The sequence below is a fragment of the Meles meles genome, chromosome X, assembly GCF_922984935.1.
Source record: "Meles meles chromosome X, mMelMel3.1 paternal haplotype, whole genome shotgun sequence".
In the NCBI taxonomy this organism is placed as follows: Eukaryota; Metazoa; Chordata; class Mammalia; order Carnivora; family Mustelidae; genus Meles; species Meles meles.
Window position 1 is genome coordinate 44,020,613 of NC_060087.1, and position 25,236 is coordinate 44,045,848.

Here is a 25,236-nt window from a genome sequence, read left to right on the forward strand (position 1 = left end):
CAATGAATTTTAGAACATTTTCATAAATAAAAAAAACCCCAAAAAACAACAACAAAAAACCCCTTCAGCCGATATCTTTAGCTACCACCTCTCAATTCCCCCATCCTTCCCAGCTCTAGGCAATCACCAATCTTGTTTCTGTTTCTATAGCTTTGCCTATTCTGGGCATTTCATGTAAATGGAATTATGCAATGTGTGGTCTCATGTGTCTAGCTTTTTTCATTTAGTATAGTGTTTTCAAGCTTCATTCACACTGTTTCAGGTATCAGTACTTCATTACTTTTTGTTGACCAATAATATCCCATTGTGTGAATATACTTTACTTTCCTTATCCATTCTTCAGTTGGTGGACATTTGGATTGTTTCGACCTTTTGGTTATTGTGAGTGATGTGGCTATGAACATTTGTGTATGAGTTTTTTTTTTGAACACCTATTTTTGATAATTTTGTGTGTATACCTAGGAATGTAATTGTTGGGTCATATGGTAACTCTGTGTTGATCTCAATGAGGAGCTACCAAACTGTGTTCCATAGTGGTGGCACTATTTTACATTCCTACTAGCACTGTATGAGGGTTTCCAATTTTATACATCCTTGCCAACCCTTACTATTTTTTTTTTTTATCATGGCCATTCTAATGGGTGTGAAGTGGAATCTCACTGCTTTAGATTTGCATTTTTCTTTTGTTTTTTTTTTTTAAGATTTTGTTTATTTATTTGACAGAGCATAGGCAGGGGGAGTTGCAGGCAGAGGGAGAGGGAGAAGTAGGCTTCTAGCTGAGCAGGGAGCTGATGTGGGGCTCCATCCCAGGACCCTGAGCTCATGACCAAGCTGAAGGCAGATGCTTAGCCAACTGGGCCACTCACGTGCCCCCAGATTCGCATTTTTCTGCTGACTAATGATGTTGAGCATCATTCATGTGCTTATTGCCCTTCGCATACCTTTTGGAGGAATGTCTATTCAGATCATTTGCCTATTTAAAAAAATCTAGTTGTTGAGCTTTTCATTTTTAAGTTGTAAGAGTTCTTTATATTTTTTAGCTATAAGTCTCTGATCAGATATGTAATTTGCAAATATTTTCATCTGTTCTGTGAGTTGTCTTTTCATTTTCTTGTTGGTATCATTTGAGGCACAAAAGTTTTTAATTTTGTTGAAGTCCAATTTATTTTTTTCCTTTGTTCTTTATGCTTTTGGTGTCCTATATAAAAGACCATTGCCAAATCAGAGGTTACAAAGATTTAAGATTTTCTTTGCAGAGCTTTAAAGTTTTAGCTCTTAGGTTATTGATTCCTTTTAAGTTACTTTTTGTTGTTAGTGTGTGTTAGGGGTCTAACTTCATTGTTTTGCATGTAGATATCCATTTGTCCCAGCACTATTTTTTTTTAATATTTTATTTATTTGACAGAGAGAAATCACAACTAGGCAGAGAGGCAGGCAGAGAGAGACGAGGAAGCAGGCTCCCCACAGAGCAGAGAGCCCGATGCGGGGCTCAATCCCAGGACCCTGGGATCATGACCCGAGCCGAAGGCAGAGGCTTTAACCCACTGAGCCACCCAGGTGCCCCTCAGAACTATTTGTTAAAAAGACTAATCTTTCTCCACCAAATTATCTTGGCATCCTTGTCAAAAATCAAATGACTATAAACGAAAGTGTTTATTTCTGAAGTGTCAATTTTATTCCTTCGATCTACACATCTGCCATTATGCCAGTACCATATTATCTTGACTGTTGTTGCTCTGTATTGCATTTTGAAATGAGGAAGTGTGACTCTTCCAACTTGTTCCCTTTTTCAAGACTGTTTTGGCTATTCTGGGTTCTTTGCAATTCCTTATAAATTTTAGAATCAGCTTGTCTGTTTCCACTGGGATGTTTACAGAAGTTGTCTTGAATCTGTAAATCAGTCTGGGGAGTATTGCCATCTTAGTACTAACTCCTCCAAACCACAAACATGAGATGTCTTTTCATTTATTTAGACCTTTAAATTCTTGCAACATTTTTGTAGTTTTCAGAATATAAGTTTTGTACTTTTGTTAAATTTATTTCTAAACATTTTATTTTTCTTGATGCTGTTGTAAATGGGTTTGTTTTCCCAATTTCTTTTTCATACTGTTCATTTCAAGGATATAGAAATATATATGATTTTGGCATATTGATCTTGTATCATGGAACCTTGCTAAACTTGTATATTAGTTCTAATAGTTTTTGGGTATATTCCTAAGATTTTCTATATGTAAATTATATCATCTGCTAATACACAGTTTTACTTCTTCCTTTTCAATCTGGAGGCCTTTTATTTATTTATTTATTTTTTTTTTTTGCCTAGTTGCCCTGGCTAGAACCTCTAGTACTATGTTGAATAGAAGTATCAAGAGTTGGACATCCTTGTCTTCTAAGAATTGGGTGGCCTACTTATTCTGGTTTTCCTAAGATTTGCCCAGTTTTAATACTGAGAGTCTTGCATCCCCAGAACCCTCTCAGTCACAAAGACAGTTGGTCACTCTATCAAGGAAGCCTACTCTGATCACCCCAGATCTATGGTATCATAGATACTCAATACCTATTTCCTATACTAATGTTTCTTAAGAGCTGGATTTGAAGAGGCAGACAGGAGCCAGATCACCAGGGCCTTGCAGATCGTGGCAAAGAGTTTGGAATTTATTCAGAGAATAGAGGGATTTTGGTCCTAAAGCATCAGCAATGCTATATGAGTTATATACTGCTACACTACAAATCTCCCACCCTCTAAAGAAGAGTTGGATATCCTGTCTTTTCCCTGATCTTAGGGGGAAATCACCCATCTCTCACCATTAAGTACACTGTTAGCTTTGGGTTTTCATAGATGCCCTTTGTCAAGTTGAGGAATCTCTTTTCTATTCCTAGTCTATTAATTCCTTTATCATGAAAGGGTTTTATATTTTGTCAAATGATTTTTCTGAATCTATTGAGATGATCATGTGGCTTTTGTTTTTTATTCCATTAATATGGTTTGATACATGAATTGAGTTTTGGATGTTAAACTAATCTTGTATTCCTGGGACAAATCCCACTTGGTCATGGTGTATAATACTTTTATGTGTTGCTGGATTTGATTTGCTAGTATTTTGTGGAGGATTTTTGCACCTATATTTTTAAGAGATACCAGCCTATAATTTCTTGTGATATCTTTGTTTTTGGTATCAGAGTAATATTGGCTTCATAGAATGAGTTGGTAACTGTTCTTATATCTTCTATTTCTTGGGGTGGTTTATGTGGAACTGGTATTAATTTAGATGTTTGGTAGAATTCCCCAGCAAAAACTTCTGGGCCTGGACTTTTCTCTGTGGGTAGTTTTTATATTAATTCAATATTTTGGGTTGTTGTAAGTCCACTCGGATTTTCTATTTTCTTTTTAAGTCAGTTTTGGTAGTTTGTGTCTTCTTAGGAATTTGTCAATTTTATCTAACTAAACTGACTTATTGATATACATTTAGTTTTGGACTGTTCTTTGTTTTACATGTTTTTATTGCATATTATTAATCAAATCTTCACAACAACCCTATAAAGGAGGTAATACGATCCCCATTGTATAGATGAAAAATGTGAAGCACAGACCGTTAACTTGCCCAGTGTCACCTAGCCAGTAGGTGGAGGAGCCAGGATTTGAATCCAGGCATTTTAGCTCTAGAGGGCATATTCTTTATCATAATTAGGTTATCTGAAGGCTGTTCTCATCAGGAGGGACCTGGAATCTATCTGGCCATGTGGAACCTCTCTAGGCACTTCCTTAAAAAAATACAGTGATTTTTAAATTATATTTATGGGGTGGTACAGCCTTTACCACTGTCTAATTCTAGAATTTTTCAACCCCCCCCAAAAAGACTTGAACCCATTAGTAGTCCCTTTCCTTTCCCAGCCTCTCATTCTACCCCACTTCCCTGTCCTTTTCCAGGCACAGGCAAACACCAGTCTATTTTCTTTTGTGGATATACCTCTATAGGTATGTCTATTTTGGACATTTAATATAAATGGAATCAGATGATATCTCGTTTTGGGGGCATTTACTCTTGTTCATACTGATGATTGTATTTGCCTTAAATTCTCTCTTGTTCTGATTTCTAGTCCTCCAGTGATTTGGTCACACTAGGTTAGTTACTAATTGGACATGAAGTCCTGTTCAAAACAAAGCTTTGAATCTGATCCTTGTGGACAAATGTCTGTTGTGACCTTTTTATTCTTTCCACTGGGAAAGTATCTCATGAATAGCTTAGGTTGAAGGGGATGTGGTTAGATACCACCAATATTAAGTACCAGCCCACCTTTCTCTTGTAAGCCTTCCTAAGCTCTCTCTTATGATTTTCTCACAAGCCTTCAAACAATATTAATTTCAGCCTACATTACCGGATGCCTGGTGCTGATGGACAAAGATAAATAAATGTAGCTACTGAGGGAGACTGATATAATAGCAAATAACTCATACAGTGTGGTTTTAGAATAAAGACTTTGTATATAAGTAAAGGAAATAATTCATATATAGTAAAGCACAACATGGATTTTATGGGAAATTTTTCAGAAAAGTGTGAGAACCTAGGCCATAGAAACTATACAGAGTGCTACTTAGTTGATTCTCTATGGTATCCATTGATTTTTACCCTTTAATCTATCCCTTGAGGTTGAAGCCCTTTCCCCTTTTATAGCTTTGGTAAATATAGCAACAAAATGAGATGGTTGGTGAGGATTCTAGGAACTACATTCTTTTTACTCAGACATTGTTTCCTTTACAGTTATAAGCTGGAACCTTCACCAGTAGTAGTTTCTACTACCCTGGTACCAAATATTATGGAGAAACCACTCAGTCTGGAAATATCTACCATCTCTAAAACAACCACTACTGAGGAGGTATCATTTTTCAAAAAGCCATTAATTTTAAAAGAGGAACTCACTACTGAGGACACAAACCTTTTCAAGAGGTCATTTTCTTTAAGAAAGTCCACAAATCAGGGGGAGGTATCCCTCATGGACAGGCCACCATCCTTACAGGAGGAGGCTGACAGCAATGATGAGTTTGTTGTAGAGCCAATGACTTTTGGGAAGAAGCATAAGACTGAGGAGGCAGCCATCACCAAAGGAACATTATCCTTAAAGAAGATGAGCACATATCAGGGGGACTTGGCCTTGCAGGACATCACTTTTGAAGAGGATTCCTTCTTTATGGAGCCAACAAACTTTAGAAAGAAGCCTAAAACAGAGGAGGCAACCTCCACCAAGAAGGTGTTATCTTTAAAGAAGAAGAAGTATACCACTCAGGGGAAAGTGTCCCATATGAAGAAACCACTAGTGTTGCAGAAGGCCACTTCTGAAGAGGAGTCTCTCAATGAGGAGCCACTGGCTTTCAAGAAGAAAGCTACCAGCAAGGAGGCAGCCTTCATCTTGAGGCCATTATCTTTAAAGAAGAAGTGTACTGTTCAAGGGCAGATGGCTCACTTGAAAAAGCCATTAGAATTGCAGAAGACTATCTCTGGAGAGAAGAAACTCATTAAAGAGCCATTGTCTTTTAAAAAGAAGCCTACCTCTAAGGAGGAGTCTCTCTTCCAGGTACCATCTGCATTGCAAGAGAAGCACACCACTAGTGGGGAGGTGGTCCTCTTGAAGAAGCCACAGGCATTGCAGGAGGAGGACACTAAGGATAAATTTCTTATGGAGCCAATGTCTCTTAGGAAGAAACCTACTACCAAGGAGACAAACCCCACCAAGAAGCCATTACCTGTAAAGAAGTGTACCATTCAGGGGAAGATGTATCACTTGAAGAAGCCACTAGTATTGCAAAAGACCACATCTGGAGAGAAGTCATTCATAAAGGAACCACGATCCTCTAAGAAGAAGGACACAACTGAGGAGTCCCTTTTCCATGAGCCATCCATGTTACAAGAGAAGCACAGCACGGAAGAGGAGGTGTCCATCTTGAAGAAGGCCTTGACCTTGCAAAAGACTCTAACTGAGGAGGAGTCACTTTTAAAGGAGACTTTGGCTTTTAAGAAGAAACGAACCATTGAGGAGGCAACCCCCACCGAAAAACCATTATCTTTAAAGAAGAAAAGGTACACTAGTCAGGGTAAGGTGTCCTACTTGAAGACGCCACTAGTATTGCAGATCACTTCTGGAGAGAAGTCACTCATTAAGGAGCCCTTGTCCTTTAAAAATAAGTCTACCACTGAGGAGGAGTCTCTCGTCAGGGAATCACCTGTGTTCCAAGACAAGCATACCACGCAGGGGGAGGTGGCTCTTTTGAAGAAGCCAGGGGCATTGCAGGAGAATGTTGATGGTGAAGATGAATTTCTTATAGAACCAATTCCCTTTAGGAAGAAACATAGCAGAGATGAGGCAGTCTCTACCAAGGAGCCTTTATCTTTAAAGAAGAAAAAGTGTGCCAGTCAAATAATGATGTCCATCTGCCAAGAACTGTTGGACTTGCAGAATATGATTAGCAAAGATAAGGATTCTTTCTTTATGGAACCAGTGTCACTTAGGAAGAAGTCTTCAACTGAGGAGACAATCCTTACCAAGACACCGTTATCTTTAAAGAAAAAGCAAATTACTCAGGGGAGGATGTCCCTCTTAAAGAAGCCACTGGTCTCAGAGAACACCACCTCTGAAGAAGAGTCAGTCTTTAAGACGCTATTGCCCTTTAATAAAAAGTCTTTAACTGAAGAGGAGCTCCTCTTCCAGGATCCATCACTTTTGAAAGAGAAGCACACCACTCTGCAGGAGGTGTCCCTCTCAACTAAGCCACTGGCCTTGCCAGAAAAGACCACCACTGAAGAAGAAATGTATATTAAGGAACTACTGACTTTAGAGGAGAAGCCAACTACTGAGAAGGAATTCCCTTCTCCGGAGCCATTTTCACTTTATGTTAAACCTACCAATGAAGATGAGTCCCTCTTCTGGAAGGCTTTGGGTTTGCAGAAGACTGATACCAAAGAGGATGCCTTGAAGGAGCTGTTGGCCTTGCAGGAGAAAAGCACTACTGAAGAGGAATCCCTTTTAAATAAACCATCAGTTCTGAAGGAGGAGATCTCCACTGAAGTGGCAACAAGCACTGAGGAGCAGTTATCTTTAAAGAAGAAACCCACTGCTCAGGGGGAGGTGTTCCTCTTGAAGAAGCATTTGGCCTCGCAAGAGAATATCACCAATGAAGAGTCCCTTATTAAGCAACCACTGGCTTTTCGGAAGCCCAGCACTGAGGAGACCATCCCAAGGGAGTCCTTGGCCTTGCAGGAGAATCCCACAGTCGAGGAAGAGGCTACCTTGAGGAGGCCCTTGGCCTTGCAGGAGAAGCCCAGCAGTGAGAAGGAGACCCTCTTCAAGGAGACTTTTCAGGAGAAACCTACCCTCAATGAGACATTCCATGTCAAGGAGACATTTGCATTGGATGAGAAACCCACCACTGGGAAGGAGTTGTCCCTAAAGGAGCCATTGGCCTTGCAAGAGAATACCACCCAAAAGGAAGATAACTCTCTCAAAGATTTCCTGATCCTCCAAGTTGAAACCAGCTCACATGTGTCCAGCACAGCCCCCGAATCCAGAACAGGCATGTCCGGTGTGGGCAAGTTCAATACCACAAGCACATCCAGTGCTTGTGAATCCAGTTCCAATAAACCTTCCTCAACTTGGGACAAGAGGTCACAGAAGGAGGTATTCTTTCTCTTTCTTCTTAAATTAGATGATGTGTTCTTTGTTGTCCTGTAGGTAGCTGCTAGCAAAGAGTTTTTTTTTGCCTTCCTAAGTAATTGATCTGTATATAGTAAGCTATAGTAAATCAAGTTGGCCTCGGGGGATCTCTTGACTTTCCAATTAGAATTAAAATACACCCAAACAATTAGAAAGTATTTATTCCAAGAATACCCACAAGGATCTGGAATAGTATGTGTGTGTGTGTGTGTGTGTGTGTGTGTGTGTGTGTAAATTGCCTTTCTTAGTAATTGCAATCTGCATTATAGTGGACTCCAATCAAAATGAGTAAAGCCCACAGAGGCATCTCCCAAGGAAGTTGGTATTTAAGTTGAAAATTAGAAGGATGAAGGAATGAGATTTGGCAAACAGGAGGAGAAATACCCCTCTTGTAGGCAAAACAAACTGGGTAGAGGTGTAGAAGGTAGGAAAAGTCTACCAAGAAGATGAATTGGGTTAGATCAAAGCATTGGGACAAAACAAGTGACCTAAGAAGATGTGTGACACAAGTTGAAATAGTAAAATTAGAGTGTTTTTTCTGGAGAGTCTTGTGCTTACCTGTAAAAATGGTGCCTAGTTCCTAGGGCAGAGCAGGCATGTGCAAGAAGGACTAAACATTTCTTGGTCATTTAGCAGTATGAGTATTGAAGGACCAAGGGGGTGCTCTGTTGTGGCCCAGGGTATATGAGGCTTGAGGAAACTTAGCAGAAGATGACACTGGGAAGAAAGGAGTGCACGCTTTATGTGTATGTGCTAAGCCTTCTTTGGAATCTTTCTCCCTCTAACATCTTTTTGGTGATTTCCAAGCAGATAACCCCATTGGAGGATATTGACAATAACCACAGTGATCCATTTTTCAACCCCATATATGCCAAGGATATCTTCAGTTACATGAAGGAGAGAGAGGTATGTAGGTGGCTGTTGGAGCGGAAGGATTTCTAGGTCTCATTTCCTCATCATTCCATCCTTCAAAATGCAAGTTGAAAGGGGAGGTAATAATGATGATTACAATAATAACAGCAACAACTGACATCTACTGGTAGCTTACCATAATTTAGACATTGGGGCTAAAGTGTTTATAGACCTTATCTTGTTTAATTCTCCCAATAACTTCATGATGGTAGGTATTATTATCTCCCTTTTATAGATTGGAGAGACTGCTCAGAATCACACAACTAGTATATGGTAGAGCTGGAATATGGGCTAAAAGTCTGATTACCTTGAAGACCATAAGTCTGCACCTCTAATTGTTGAGGAGACAATCTCAGGCACAAAAATAGTAGTCGTCTTCTGAGTGGCTGCTCTTAGAGACATTTTCCCTTCTCTATCCAAGTTTCTGGTGACATATGTGAAATTACTCTCCAACCTGGTGACACTTTCTTCCTCTTTAAAATCAACCAGTTTCCTTGACCACTAAAATTCATTGATTGCAAATTTTCTTCTCTCTCTCATTCTCTCTCTCTCTCTCTCTCTCAATGGAACAGATGGGACCAAGATTATCTAACAACTAAAACTTTTAGCAGGCCATGCATAAGAGCAAGGATGAATATCTTGTCTTCTCTCTAGAGACATAACATTTGATTAACTGACTCCAGATCCTTCACTTTTTTCTGGTGTAGCTTGGAGGAAGTAAGAGATAACTTTGTTATACTACAAGTATGGGCCTTAGCTCACTGGTGTCAATTTCACTTGAGATCTTGTTAGAAATGCAGAAATCTAGACTCACCCAGGCCTTCTAAATTAGAATGTGAATTTTAAAGATCCCCAGGTGGTATATGTGTTAAAGTTTGAAAAGCACTGCTCTACTTTAGACTGAATTGCAAAGAAGGGGCAGAACCTCTTTGGTATTCATTGATAGGTATATTCCTGTCCATATTCCATACTCCCCCTAGGCTCCTCCATATCTACCCTAATGCTTGAATATGATGTGCATCCATTTCCCAAGCATAACTAGAACTTGTCTGGAAAAGGAGACTTTGATCGGCCCTTATCTGATACCAGCTGAAAATAATGAGTTAGAACTGAAGAAGTTAATTACGTTGTGACAATTTCTTTTTCTGAGATATTGGTTGCAAGTATTTTATTTTCTTAAGTTACAATTTTTGAACTATAAGGAGAGTTTATGGATTAATTTTCTTTTTTTATTGCTGCCAGGAAAAGTTCATACTTAAAAAATACATGAACAGGCAGACTGACATCAGCAGTTGCATGAGGGCCATTCTTGTGGACTGGCTGGTAGAGGTGCAGGTAAGCTTGACAACTGGTGCTTTAAGGGGCTGCTCTTTTCTTTATTATTCATTCAGTATCACCAGATGCTAAGCATGGTAAAAATTTTCTGGGCCTACAGAGCTGAGCCTTCAGGGACCTTATGATCTAGGGGGCAAGATAAGACATGCAGACAGATGAGTACAATAAAAAGTAGAATACACTAGGTACTATAATAATATTATACATAAGATCCTGTGAGAGGGGTGCCTGGGTGGCTCAGTGGGTTAAGCCTCTGCCTTCGGCTCAGGTCATGATTTCAGGGTCCTGGGATCGAGCCCGCATCGGGCTCTCTGCTCAGCAGGGAGCCTGCTTCCCCCTCTCTCTGCCTGCCTCTCTGCCTACTTGTGATCTGTCTCTGTCTGTCAAATAAATAAATAAAATCTTTAAAAAAAAAAGATCCTGTGAGAACCCAGTGGAAAGAGATGCTACTTCTAGAAAAGGCAATGATGGTATGGTAGTTCAATCATTATCAGAATTTTACAAAGTCTATTTTGTGATTTGGATAGGGATTGGTGACAAAGCCTTTCAAGCTTTGGGTGAGATTGGTGATAGGAAGGACAGTGTGGTAGACATGGCAGGACCAGACATGGCAGGTAGCCATTTGCCCGGGGTTGGATGTTGAGGGAATATTGCTATGAGTACTTAGTTATCCTTTTACACAAAGGAAGGAGAGTCCAGAATAGTACCTGGCACATAGTGGAGTATCAATAAATATTTGTTGAATGAATGAAATTGAGTGGCTTGCTGTGGCATTTGCAAGAAAATATAAGGCATAGGCTATGCCCAGAAGAGTCTTAGCTACATAATTAGGAAGAAAAGGTGATATAGTTGAATATCCTTTATTGAGTACGAGAGGGGTGGTTCAAGGTCACTTTGAAGTAATGGACCAGGAAAATGTGGTAGACATGATATATTTGGATATCAGTAAAGCATGAAAATGCCTCTCATCTCATGGAAATAATGAAGAATAATGAATTAGATATGAGCATAATTTGAGGGGGTGCCTTGGTGGCTCTGTCAGTTGAGTGTCCAACTCTTGGTTTTGGATTAGGTCATGAGCTCAGGGTGGTGAGATCAAGCCCTGCACTGGGCTCCATGTTCAGTGGGGAGTCTGCTTGAGATTCTCTCTCTCTTTCCTCCCTCTGCCCCTCTCTCCCTGACCCTCTCAAATAAACAAATCTTTTAAAAAAGAGTAGAATTTGGGTAGATCTTACATAAGTAAAACTGATCCCAGAAATTGCTGATCATTATTAAGCTAGAAGGAGATTTCTAGAAGATTGCCAGTGGACTTTGTTCTAATCAACATTTTTATTAGTGATGTAAATGATAACAGAAAAGATAAACTCATCAAATATTGCATGGCATGAGACTAGGAGTAGGGACAGGAAATAAATGGATATCAGATGAAATATCTCTACTAGCTGGAATGATGAACTGAATCTTTTTTTAAATTTAATTTAGTTTTTTTATTTATTAACATAATGTATTATTTGTTTCATGGGTACAAGTCTGTGAATTGTCAGTCTTACACAAATTCACAGCACTCACCATAGCACATACCCTCACCATTGTCCATTGCTCCACCACCCTATCCCTCCCCCTGCCCCCAGCAACCCTCAGGAACTGAATCTTTTTTAAAAAAGCTTTTGTTGTTATTTTTATTGCACAAAAATTCACATTCGTTATAGGAAAGTAATATAATTACCTGTGATCCCACAACTCAGAACCACTGTTAATATTTGTGTGAATATTATTCCTCCACTTCAAGTGGTAGTTGTCTGCTTTAGGGGTACACTTCTAGTGCACGGATCATAGAATCACAGATGCCCAGGTTCCATCCCATATTATCCAAACAGAATTGTGGGGGTGTGGCACAGGCATATATGTATAGTTTTTGTTTTTTTAATTATTTATTAAATAATTAATAATTGTTTATTAATTATTTATTAAATAATATTAAATTGTTTTATTAATTATTATTTTATTCATCATAAGTGTACTCTTTAATCCCCATCACCTATTTCAATCATTCCCCCCACCCACCTCCCCTCTTGTAACCATCAGTTTATTTTCTGTAGTTAAGAGTCTGTTTCTTGGTTTGTCTTTCTCTTTTTTTCCTTTACTTTTCTGTTTTGTTTCTTGAATTCCACGTATGAGCTAGATCATATGGTATTTGTCTTTGTTGGATGGACTTACTTCACTTAGCATCATACTTTCTGGCTCCATCCATGTTATTGCAAATGGCAAGATTTCATTCTTTTTCATGGCTGAATAATATTTCATTGTGTATATATACCACATCTTTATCCACTCATCTATCGATGGACACTTGCATTGCTTCCATAGTTTGGCTATTGTAAGTAATGCTGCAATAAGCATAAGGGTGTGTGCATCCCTTTGAATTAGTGTTTTTGTATTTTTTGGGTGAAGGGGCACATATGTTTTTTAAAATTATTAACATATAATGAATTATTTGCTTCGGGGTACAGGTCTGTGAATCATCAGTCTTACACAATTCACAACATTCACCATAGCACATGCCATCCCCAATATCCATCATCCAGCCATCCTATTCCTCCCCCCCACCCCCCAGCAACCCTCATTTTGTTTCCTGAGATTGAGAGTCTCTTATGGTTTGTCTCCCTCCCTGGTACCATCTTGTTTCATTTTTCCCTTCCTTCCCCCCATGACCCCTGCCCTGCCTCTCAAATTCCTCATATCAGAGAGACCATATGATAATTGTCTTTCTCTGATTGACTTATTTCACTTAGCGTAATACCCTCTAGTTCCATCCACGTCATTGCAAATGGAAAGATTTTGGGGTTTTTGAATGCTGCATAGTATTCCATTGTATATATATACACCACATCTTATCCATTCATCTGTTGATGGGCATCTAGGTTCTTTCCATAGTTTGGCTATTGTGGACATTGTTGCTATAAACATTCGGGTGCATGTGCCCCTTTGGAGCACTACATTTGTATCTTTAGGGTAAATACACAGTAGTGGGATTGCTGGATCCTAGGGTAGCTCTATTCTCAACTTTTTGAGGAACCTCCATGCTGTTTTTCAGAGTGGCTGCACCAGCTTGCATTCCCATCAACAGTAGGAGGGTTCCCCTTTCTCTGCATCCTTGCCAACATCTGTCGTTTCCTGACTTGTTAATTGTAGCTGTTCTGACTGGTGTGAGGTGTTATCTCATTGTGGTTTTGATTTGTATTTCCCTGATGCCGAGTGATGTCGAGCACTTTTTCGTGTGTCTCTTGGCCATTTGGATGTCTTTGCAGAAATGTCTGTTCATGTCTTCAGGGCACATATATTTTTATAAAGCTCCACAAGTGATTTTTTTAAAGATTTTATTTCTTTGTCAGAGAGAGAGCACAAGCAGGGGGAGTGGCAGGTGAGGGAGAAACAGGTTCTCCGCTGAGCAGGGAGCCTGCTTAGCAGGACCCTGGGATCATGACCCAAGCCAAAGACAGATGCCCAACTGACTGAGCCACCCAGGCACCCTTCCACAAGTGATGTTAATGTATACCTTTTGATATAGAATCACAGTTCTAGAAAACATGTATAGTGTTTTTATAACTTTAATTTTTATATTTTAAATAAACAAAAATGGACTTTTTTGTATATAGTTCTATGAAATTTTAACATTTGTTTTGAAATAAGAGTCACAAGAATTTGCAAAAAACAGTATAGGGAAGTCCTGTGTACATTTCACCTACTTTTTCCTGATGGTAACATTTCACGTAACTATAATATAGTGTCATAATTAAGGTCCATAGGCCTTAAATTTCATCAGTTTTACATGCATTTATTTGTTGTGTGTGTTTAGTCTGTATAGTTTTATCAAACATGAAAATTTTGTAAGCACTACCACCACAGTTGAGACACAGAACTGTTCCATTACCACAAAGATACCTCATGTTACCCTTTTATAGCAATAGCCGTCTTCCTCCCCTCACCTTCCTGTCCCTGGGAACTCATCATACAGTACATAACCTTTTGAGATTGACTTTTATCCTTCACCATAATTCCCTCGAGATCCACCTGTAGGACATAAGAGTTCTGGTTGCTGTCTATCCTTGTCAGCACTTGGTATTGGTATTTTTTTAAAGATTTTATTTATTTATTTGACAGAGAGATCACAAGTAGGCGGGGGGGGGGGAGCAGGCTCCCTGCTGAGCAGAGAGCCCAATGTGGGGCTTGATCCCAGGACCCTGAAATCATGACCTGAGCCGAAGGCAGAGGCTTAACCCACTGAGCCACCCACGTGCCCCGATATTAGGATTTTTTAGTTTTAACCATCTAATAGGTGGGTAGAGGAGTCTCGCCATAGTTTTAATTTGCATTTCCTTGAGGGCTAATAATGTTGAACATCATACTTGCTTATCATCCATCTGTCCTCTTTGGTGAAGTGTTTTAAGTCTTGCCCATTTCTTTTTTTTTTTTTTAAGATTTTTTTTTTATTTATTTGGCAGAGAGAGAGACCACAAGTAGGCAGAGAGGCAGGCAGAGAGAGAGGAGGAAGCAGGCTCCCTGCGGAGCAGAGAGCCCTATGTGGGGCTCCATCCCAGGACCCCGAGATCATGACCTGAGCCGAAGGCAGCGGCTTAATCCACTGAGCCACCCAGGCGCCCCAAGTCTCGCCCATTTCTTAAATGGGTTAGTTTCTTTTCTTTTCCTTTTTAAAAATTATGTTCAATTAGCCAACATATAGTATATTTTCTTTGTGTCAAGTTATTGAGAGTTCTTTACATATTCTGGATATAAACCCTGTGTTGGATATTTGATTTACAAATATAGCCTACCAGTCTGTAGCCTTTTTATTCTCTTATTTGGGTTTTTCACAGAGCAAAAGTTTTTTTTTTTAATTTTGATAGTCTAGTTTTCAGTGTTTTCTGTTATGGATTGTGCTTTTTTTTTTTTTAAATATTTATTTAACATTTTTTTTTTGGATTGTGCTTTTTAAGAACTCTCTGCCTAAACCTAAGTCATGAATATTTTCTCATATGTTATCTAAAAGTTTTATAGTTTTAACATTAAATCTGTAATCCATTTTGAGTTAGTTTTTGTATAGTATGAGGTTTTTGAGGTCAAATTTCATTTTTTTTTGCATATGGATGCCGAATTGTTCTAACACCATTTGTGAGAAAATATACTTTTTTCCCACTAAATTGCTTTTGCACCTTTGCCAAAAATCAATTGACCTTATATGTGTGGCTCTATTTCTATACTTATTTCTGTATTCTGCTTTATTGATCTGTGTCTGTCACTTTGCCAATATCACACTGTCTTTATTCCTGTAGTTTTATAGTAAGTCTTAAAACTAGGTAGTGTGATCTTTCCACCTCTATTCTTTTTCTTTCTCAAAATTGTTTTAGTTATTCTAGTTCCTTTGCTTTTCTATATAAACTTTAAAAAGTTTGTTTATATCTACAAAAAAGACCTGCTGAGAATTTGATTGGAAGTGAGTTACATCTTGTGCAGAAAATAGTTAACAGGCCAAATACTGCTATCCTTAGAAAGTCCTTTGCGGGGTGCCTGGGTGGCTCAGTGGGTTAAGCCTCTGCCTTCGGCTCAGGTCATGATCCCAGGGTCCTGGAATCGAGCCCCGCATTGGGCTCACTGCTCAGCAGGGAGCCTGCTTCCCCCTCTCCTTCTACCTGCCTCTCTGCCTACTTGTGATCTCTGTCTGTCTAATAAATAAATAAAATCTTAAAAAAAATAAAAGAAAGTCCTATTTACAAAGTTCACCTTTGTCTGGGCATCTGAGAAGTTGTCTGGTAAACAGTTCCCTACACTGCTATAGAACCCCCCCTTAATGCTAACTGTGCCTAAACTCTTTGTATAAACAATGTGGTTTATTCTGAACCCTTGCTTTCCTTTTGTGAGTCTGAAAGTTTGGTACATGCAAGGCAGAGAGTGTTTACATGACCAGCTCCCAATAAAATCTTAGGCACCGAGTTTCCCTGGTAGACGGCACTTTGTGTATTGTCACATTTCATTCCTGGAGGAATTAAGTACATCCTGAGCAGCTGACTCTGTTGGGGTAAGACTCTTAAAAGCTTGTGTCTGGTTTTTGGCAAGTTTTGCTGATGTTCTCATTTACTTGATTTTTGCTTTCTATCTTTTGTTATAATAAATCATAGCCATGAGTATGACTGTATGCTGAGTCCTGTGACTAGGAATTGCTTCGCCTTGGGGTGGTCTTGGGGACCATTAACACACATCTATGGGTGAATTTGAAAAGAATTAACATTTTTCCGTGTTGAATCTTCCATACCAATGAATGTGGTATGTCCTTCATTTATTTTGGTTTTCTTTGATATCTGTCTTTTTATTTTTAATTTATTTAATTTTTTAAAAAGATTTTATTTATTCATTTGTCAGACAGAGAGAGAGCACACAGAAGCAGGCAGAGTCGGAGAAAGAAGCAGGCTCCCTGTGGAGCAAGGAGCCTGATGTGGGACTCGATCCCAGGACCCTGGGATCACGGCCTGAGCCGAAGGCGGCTGCTTAACCAACTGAGCCACCCAGGCGTCCCAGTTTCTCTCTTTTTACCATGTAGATCCTGTACATGTTTTGTTAGATTTCTACCAAAATATTTTATTTTCTTGGAGCTACTATAAATGATATTTTTTTTTAGTTTAAATTCAGTTAGCCAACATATAGTACATCATTAGTTTCAGATGTAGTATTGTAAATGATATTTTTAAAAATGTAGTTTTCCATTTGTATATTACTAGTATGAGGTACTGATATTTATGTATTCACTTATTAATTCTTAGGAGTGCTTTTGTTTTTATAGGTTTCTTGAGGTTAGCTACATAGACAAATATGCCATTTGCAAATGGGGACAGTGTTATTTCTTTCTTTCCAATATGCATGATTTTAATTTCATTTTTGTGTTTCATTGCACTGTGTAGGACTTCTTTTATGATGTTGAATAGCAATAGTGAGAGTGGATGACCTTGTCTTGTTCCTGATCTTAGGAAGAAAGCTCTTAGTCTTTCAAAATTAGTATGATCTGAACTGTAGAGTTTTTGTAGACATCCCTGATCAGGTTGAGAAATTTACTTTCCATTCCATGTTTATCATGAATGGATGTTGAATTTTGTAAAATGCTTCCCCCCCCCACATCTGTTGATACAATCTTATTTGTTTTAGATTATTAATATGGCAGATTACATGGATTGATTTTCAAATATTGAAGTAGCCCCATTCCTGGGATAAACCCCACTTGGTCCTGGTGTATTATTCTTTTTTATGTATTGTTGGATTTTTATTTGCTAGTATTTTGTTGAGGATTTTTCTATTTGTGTTTATGATGGATGTTTCTCTGTAGTATTTTTTTAAAAAGATTTTATTTTATTTTTTTTTGACAGACAGAGATCACAAGTAGGCAGAGAGGCAGGCAGAGAGAGAGAGAGAGGGAGGAAGCAGGCTCCCCGCTGAGCAGAGAGCCAATGCGGGGCTAGAGCCCAATGCGGGGCTTGATCCCAGAACCCCGGGATCATGACCTGAGCCAAAGGAAGAGGCTTTAACCCACTGAGCCACTCAGGTGCTCCTGTACTATTTTTTTTTTCTGTACTGTCTTTGTATACTGGTTTTGGTATGAGAATGGTACTCACTTTAAAAAATAATTTGAGAGTATCCCTCTCTTCTATTTTCTGGAAGAGATGTGTAGAATTAATGTTATTTATTCTTTAAATGTTCTGTAGAATTCATGAATGAAGTTTCTTGGGCTCAAAGTTTCTTTTTCTTTTTCCTGAAGAATTTTAACTAAGAATATAATTTCTTTAATGGTTATAAGATATTCAAGTTACCTAATTAGTTTCAGGTGACTTTTGATTTGTGGTTTGTGGTCTTCAAAGAAATGGTCTACTTCATCTAAGTCTAATTTATGTGCATAGAATTGTTCCTGTATTCCCTTATTATTCACTTTCATTCCTGATATTTGGTATTTGTGTCTTCTTTTTGTTTATTAATCTTGCTAGAAGTTTCTCAATTTTCTTGTTATTCTCAAGGAACCAGGTTTTCATTTCATTCATTTTCTTACTGTTTTTTTGTTTTCAGTTTTATTGGTATCTGCTCCAATTTTTTATAGTTTCCTTTTGCTTTGGATTTAATTTGTTCTTCTTCTAGTTTCTTTTTTTTTTAAATTTTTTTATTTAAAAAATTTCTTTTCAGTGTACCAGAATTCATTGTTTATGCACCACACCCAGTGCTCCATGGAATACGTGCCCTCCATAATACCCAATACCCACCACCAGGCTCACCCACCTTCCCACCCCCCGCCTCTTCAAAACCCTCAGATTGTTCTTCAGAGTCCATAGTCTCTCGTGGTTCATCTCTCCCTCCAATTTCCCTCAACTCCCTTCTCCTCTCCATCTCCCCATGTCCTCCGTGTTATTTCTTATGCTCCACAAATAAGTGAAACCATATGATAATTGACTCTCTCTGCTTGACTTATTTCACTCAGCTTAAGGTGGAAACTTGGGTTATTGATTTAAGACCTTTCTTTTCTTTAATAGAAGCATTTAATACTATACATTTCTCCCTAAGCATTGCTTTAGCTGCATGACACAAATTTTGGGAGACATCCTCTTTGATCCCTGGACTGTTTAGAAGTTTGTCATTTGCTATCCAAGTGTTTGGAGTTTTTGCTATTATTTTTCTGTTATCAATTTCTAGTTTAATTCTATTGTGGTCAAAGAAAACACCATGATTTTAATTCTTTAAAAAATTTAAAGGGTTATCACTCAGGATATGGTCTGTCTTGGTGAATTTTCCAGGTGCACTTGAGAAAATGCGTATTCCGTTGCTGTTGGGTGGAGTGTTCTATAAATGTCAGTTGGATCCAGTTGGTTAATGTTGTTAATTTCTTCATTATCCTTGCTGTTTTTCTGTGTACTAATTCTGTTGCTGAGAGGAGTACTGAAATTTTCAATTATAATTGTGAATTTGTGAATTTTTTCAGTCTTGTCATTGTTTGCTTTATGTATTTTAAGGAACATACACATTGAAGATTAGTTATATCCTTTTTATAGTGTTTTTAGGACTTGCCTTTTTTCTCATGTAACAATGTTCATGTAATTGTGAGATCTTTCCAGTTAAAATGACGTATTTCTATATCATTTATGTTGACTACATGGTATTCTGTTCTTCAGCTGTCCTTATTTATCTAACCCCCCATTAATGGACATTTAGGCTATTTCTAAATTTTGCTCTTAGAAATAACCCTATAGTGAACATACATATGCTTCCATTGTTCATGATTGTACTGTTGTTTTTCTGTATTAAATTACTAGGAATAGAAGTATTAGATCAATGCAATGCACCTTTAGAATATTTGTACATATAGGCACTGTCCTTCTGAAATATGCCCATTGTACTTTACTGAAGAAGAATGATTTTCTCATGATCTTATCAAGATAGAGTGTTATATTTTTTGCCATCTGATAAATGAAAATTTTTAATGTGTTTTTTTTAAGTTGATATGTAGTAGCATTGGCATTTTAAGTAATTAGGTCCATCAGTTTTTTTCTTTATGGTTTTAAGATTTGTTTCTTGCTTAGAAAAGTCTTATCCAGTCATAATTATTTAAATATTTCTCTGATTTTTTTCTAGAACATTTATAGTTTCATGTTCACATTTAAATCTTTTGTCTAGAATTTATTTTGATTTTGATGTCAACACTTATACACCTTCCCCCAGTGGTTATCCAGTAATTCTAATACCATTTATTTGTTTTCTTTATCCACTGGCTTAAATTGACATATGTTTTTATTATTAAGTATAGCTGACATACAATGTTATATTAGTTTCAGATGTACAACATAATGATTCAATAATTCTGTGCATTACTCCATGCTCACCATAATAAGTGTAACTACCATCTGTTACCATACAGCATTATTATAATATTATTGACTGTATTCCCTATGCTGTACTTCTCATCTGTGTGACTTAATTGTTTCATAACTGGAATTTTGTCCCTCTTAATCTTTTATCATGTATACTTGGGTTTGCTTATGGTCTTTCCAATTTTATTCTTTAGTACATTTGTCTGTTCTAATATCAGTAGTATGCTGTTTTTATTATCATGGTTTGTAACATATTTACTGCCTCTTCACTTATTTTATGAAATATTCATGGTTCTCACATGTTAATTCTTCCAGGTGAGCTGTAGAACAGTTTTGTCAGTTTTTCAAAAACAGCCTGTTGAGATTAATTCAAGGAGAATTCACAGATTGCACAATATCAAGCTTTCTAAGCCAGTTATATCTGTTTAGTTACCAGGTCTTCTTTTTAATTTTAAGTTTTAAAAGATTTTCTTCATATTGGTTTCACTGACTTGAAAGGTTTTTTCTTGGGTATTGAGGAATTTTTTAAAATGTTATGAGTGTTATCATTTTTTCTTTAATTTTAAAATGTATTCATATATTGGAAAAGCAATTAATATTTTTTCTGTACTTATTTTATATTCATCTACTTTGCTGAACTAGTCACGGTTATTTAGTTTACTATTGGATTTGATTGTTTACACTTTATTTAGAATTTTTGCTTCTGTATTCACCAGTAAGATTCCTTCGTAAATTTTTGGCGCTGTTTTTATTAAGTTGCAGTACTAGGACTGTTCTAGCCTAACATAATTGGAAAAATTTTTCTATAGTACTAAGTTTAACACAGGAATTATTTACCTTGGTGAACTGGCCCATGAATTTATTGATGCATGGTACCATTTGTGTGTATCATTCTTTGATAACTCTGATAATATTGATGATTATTGGCTTACTAAGGATTTATTATTCTTCTTGAGTCATTTTTGTGGTTTATATTGTCTTTATATTGTGGTTTATATTGTCTTTTCACAGTTATTGTCACAGACTGTGTATGATATTGTTTTATAATTCTTTATAGTTATTTCTTTTTTCATTTAAAATGTGTGTGTTGTGTTAGCTTGCTTCCATGTGTTTGCATACATGTGCATGCTGTCTTCAATGTTCCTTGCAAAGGTTTCGTTCAGTTTTCTGGACAAAGAACCAGCTTATGGATATATTCATATAACTTTTCCTTTTAAAAATATTTATTGACATCTGCTTTCATATTTGTTATTTTACTCTTAGTTTCTTAATGTTTTATTTTGTTGTTTTCCCTAGTTTCTTAAAATGCATGCTTAGTCTAATTTAATTATTTCTGACTTCATAATAAAAGCTTTAAAGTATATATTTTCTTCTAAGTAATAGTTCTGAGTACATCTCATTAACTTTGATAGTGTTGTAGCTATCTTGTTTTTTTCCTTAGTAATCTGTGTTTGCAATTTTTATTTCCTTGTTTTTGTTTTTTCTTTAAGATTAGTGCTTACCATTTAAAAAAAATGCTTTTCTTTACTTTGTTTGGTTTATCCTTTTGTTGCCAATTTCCAGATTTATCATACTGCATGTTGAGAATGTGACCTGAATGATAATTTCTGTTTTTCTTAAGTTAATGAGATTTTCTTCATGGCTTCAGACATAATGGATTTTTATAAATGATTCACTGATGTTTGTAGAAAATAGGTATTCTCTATAGAATACAAAGATCATTATATCAATTAATTTTGACTTAATTATTATATAGTTTATATGCTAATTTATTTTTCTGCTTAATTTATCAAAGTCTAAGATCAGTGTGGTAACCATCCACAATCATTGTTTAGTTAATTTCTCCTGGCATTTCTTCATGCCCTCCATCTCACCTTAAACCCTCTGCCCCATACAATTTTTTAACTATAAATTAATATATGCTTATAATATGTGTGTATGTATTCATATAGATTTGTGTATATGTGTATGAATAAAATCAACCATTTTCTTCTTATTCCTCAGAGGTAACAACTATAAATAATTTAGTGTGTGTATCCTTCTAGATCCTCTTATGTGTATATTATCACTTTTATTAAGTTTTGACTATCCTTTCTTCAAAAATCTTAAATTTTATGAGTAATGCATGAATGTACACACATATGGGCATATATACACATAAAAGTGCAGTTTTTTAATGAATGTGGGTTTTATGATATTTTGTTACATTAATAGGTCATGCTGTACACGTTGCTCTGCATTTTGTGGTTTTAAGAATGTCTTAGTAGGGGCACCTGGGTGGCTCAATTGGTTGAGCGTCAGCCTTCAGCTCAGGTCATGATCTCAGAGTCCTGGGATTGAGCCCATGTCAGTTCCCTGCTCAGCGGGGAGTCTAGTTCTCCCTCTGTCTGCTGCTCCTCCTGCTTGTGCTTTCTCTCTCCCTCCCTCTCTATCTCAAATAAATAAATAAATAAAATCTAAAAAAAAATGTCTTAGTAATCTTTCCATATAATTATAGATCTACCTTATTTTTTTAAAGTGTTGCATAATATTCTATTATATGGATATAGCCCATTATTTAATCAGCCTCTCTAGTGAACCTGTTCTTTTAATTGCCTCTGAAGTACGATGAGATAGTTTGCACACTTTTAGTTTATTTCTGCCTCTATTTTTAGTCAAGATAACTGAGACCTTTAGATCTGTATTATTATTGTTTAATACATTACCTTCCCTACAATAATTGTTTTTGACATAGATATGTTTTCCTTAATTTTGTCCTGTATATCATGAGTCCTTTCAGTCTGAAGATTCAATCTTTCTTTGGCTCAGAGAAAATTTTTTTGAAAGATAACTTTTTATTACTTTTATGTTCAGAAAATTCAACAGCATACACTTAGCCCAGTTTGGCGGCCAATTCTTTAGCCTTTGCTTTTTCCAACTTGGCGATGCAAACCACCAACTTTAGACCCAGGACATTACCTCTCCAGTGACGGTGGATCTCATCCTACCTGTCATTGTAATTGGTCCTAATAGCTTCTACCAGCTTAGCCAGAGCTTCTTGGTCTTCTGAGTTAGCCTGTGTGAAGGCGACAGTGGTGCAGGTCTTCCTGCAGACCAGACACCTCAGCCTGGCCTTCCCCTTGATAATGCAGTAGGGAACCCCCACCTTACAACACAGGGAAGGCATGAAGACAGCCAGCTTAATGGGATCCACATCACGTGCAATCACTACTAGCTGAACCTTCCTGTTTTCCACCAGGTGGTAACAGTATTAACCCCAACTAGAAGGACAGGCAGCTTCTTAGTGGGGACATCCTCTTTGCCAGTAGCTTTCTCCTCAGTCTGGGCCAACGATCCCTGCTTCTTTTCTTGCTTGGTCTCTGATCCATATTTGTGGGCCAGCTTAAGCAGTTTAGTAGCTCTTTGGTGGTCCAAGGCCTGGGTGAACTCGTTAATCACAGGAGGTGCTTTTAGACATTTATAGTGGATAGCCTTTTGCTGCTACAGCCTGATGCAGCAGGGCCATTTGACAAAGTGGCTGAGGTCCCTTTTGGGCTGGATGTCCTGTCCAATGCCAGAATTCTTGGACTTTTTCTAAAACGGGGGATTGACCTCCTTGGCCTCCTGCTTCTTCACAACAGCAGGCTCTGGGGCCACCTTCTTCCCCCCAGCCTTCTTTCCTTTTGGCATCTTGGATGGCTAGAGGAGAGATTGGCTCAAGAGAAATTTTTTTTTTATTCACATTTTTAAAAATTTATTTATTTTTTCAGCGTAACAGTATTCATTGTTTTTGCACAACACCCAGTGCTCCATGCAAAACGTGCCCTCCCTATTACCCACCACCTGTTCCCCCAACCTCCCACCCCTGACCCTTCAAAACCCTCAGGTTGTTTTTCAGAGTCCATAGTCTCTTATGGTTCGCCTCCCCTTCCAAATTTTTTTTTTATAAACATATAATGTATTTTTATCTCTGGGAGAATTTTTTAAAGCAGCCTTTGGAATTATTGATTTGACTTTTGTCATAACTGAATGTACTATTCACTTCCTCTGTTACATTTTTAATTAAGTAATTGCTTTTTCATCAGAAACCAGTCTTTCTGGATCTGTTCTCTTTTCATACAGTGACCTCTCAGATCTTGTTAAGCGTATACTTTTTAAGTTTATTTCCGTTCTTTGAAGTGGAAAGGTTTCACAAGTAGACACTTGCTCTGGTTTCTCAGAACATTGCTTCTTGAAAAATTATTTGTTCTTTTTCATATAAATGGGCGATTTTCTCCATTTATTCATCTTTGCAGAAGATGGTTTTTGAGTTTTGGAATTTGAGATAAATTTTGTCGAACTTGTCTCCTCCTTTGAGACCAAGAGTACTCTTTATATTTTCTATAGTTATTTACTTATGTATTCCCTTTCGTTCCTTCTTACCCATCCCCAGGTAAGGAGCATAATCGTTTATGAAGAATTATTAGGGTGTGCTAGCCAAGGGTGGTTGTGAGGGAGAAACCGTTGCTACAGTGTCGAAAGGCTTTTTTGTTTGTTGTAGCTTCTTGAATTATCTAGAGCACTACCACTTTTCTCTAACTGGCACAAAGTCAGTCTCCTCATGTGGAGCCTGATGCTGAGGTGACAGAAAACCATATCATGTGAAGAATAGTTACAGGAAGTCAAGTTATTTGGTCTAGAATGGAAATTTATAGGAGACATGATAACTGTCTTTAGTAGCTGAAGGGCTGTCACAAGAACAATTAGACTTGCTCTGCGTAGTCCCGAGTGGTAGAATTATGTTAGAAGAGTACTGTCTTACATTCAAAGGAGGAGGATTGCTATCACTGACCCTGCTGCTGATTCAAATATTTATTGACTCCAAATTTCAACCATTCATTCAGATATTGCCCATACTTTACATGTTAACCACTTCATAACAACGTGTTACATGGATGGCCAAGTGCCTATGAGACGTACTGGAAAGAGGCTATGTAGGCATTGGCTTTGTCATTTACTCACAGAGGTATCATCCTCAAAGAACTGCTACTTTTCATTCTTACTGTCTTTTTTTTGGTAATTACTTGACCTCAATTTCTTGATACTTAAAGTGGTAGTCATTACCCTTAATCTTCATGAGCTCTCTCCATCTCTTATGACATTCCTTTGGAAAATGTGGTAAGCAGAATAAAATGTTCATATCCTAATCCCCAGAATCTATGAATATGTTACTTTATGTGGCAAAGGGAAATTAAAATAGAATATGGAATTAAGATTGTAATCAGCCAAATTTAAGACACAGTGATTATCCTGGATTATCCAAATGGACTCAGTGTAATCACAAAGGCTCTTACGTGTGGAAGAGGGAGGCAGAGAGTAATGCAGTGTGAGAAAGACTGCTGGCCTTGAGGATGGAAGGGACCACAAACCAAGGAAT

General features: G+C 37.5%; 1 protein-coding gene and 1 pseudogene across 5 annotated transcripts in view; one reads left to right on the forward strand and one right to left on the reverse strand.

Moving 5' to 3' along the window:
- Window positions 1-25,236, forward strand: part of CCNB3 (cyclin B3) — a 48,953-nt gene that overhangs the window by 13,013 nt on the left and 10,704 nt on the right. For 4 of the 5 annotated variants that reach the window (XM_045994532.1, XM_045994531.1, XM_045994533.1 and 1 more), the window contains 3 exons: window positions 4,761-7,668; window positions 8,512-8,610; window positions 9,859-9,951. In XM_045994532.1, coding sequence (XP_045850488.1) covers window positions 4,761-7,668; window positions 8,512-8,610; window positions 9,859-9,951 — 3,100 coding nt within the window. The remainder of the gene's footprint in view (window positions 1-4,760; window positions 7,669-8,511; window positions 8,611-9,858; window positions 9,952-25,236) is intronic. The other variant, XM_045994534.1, reaches the window with a different exon arrangement.
- LOC123934437 lies at window positions 22,714-23,510 on the reverse strand (annotated as a pseudogene).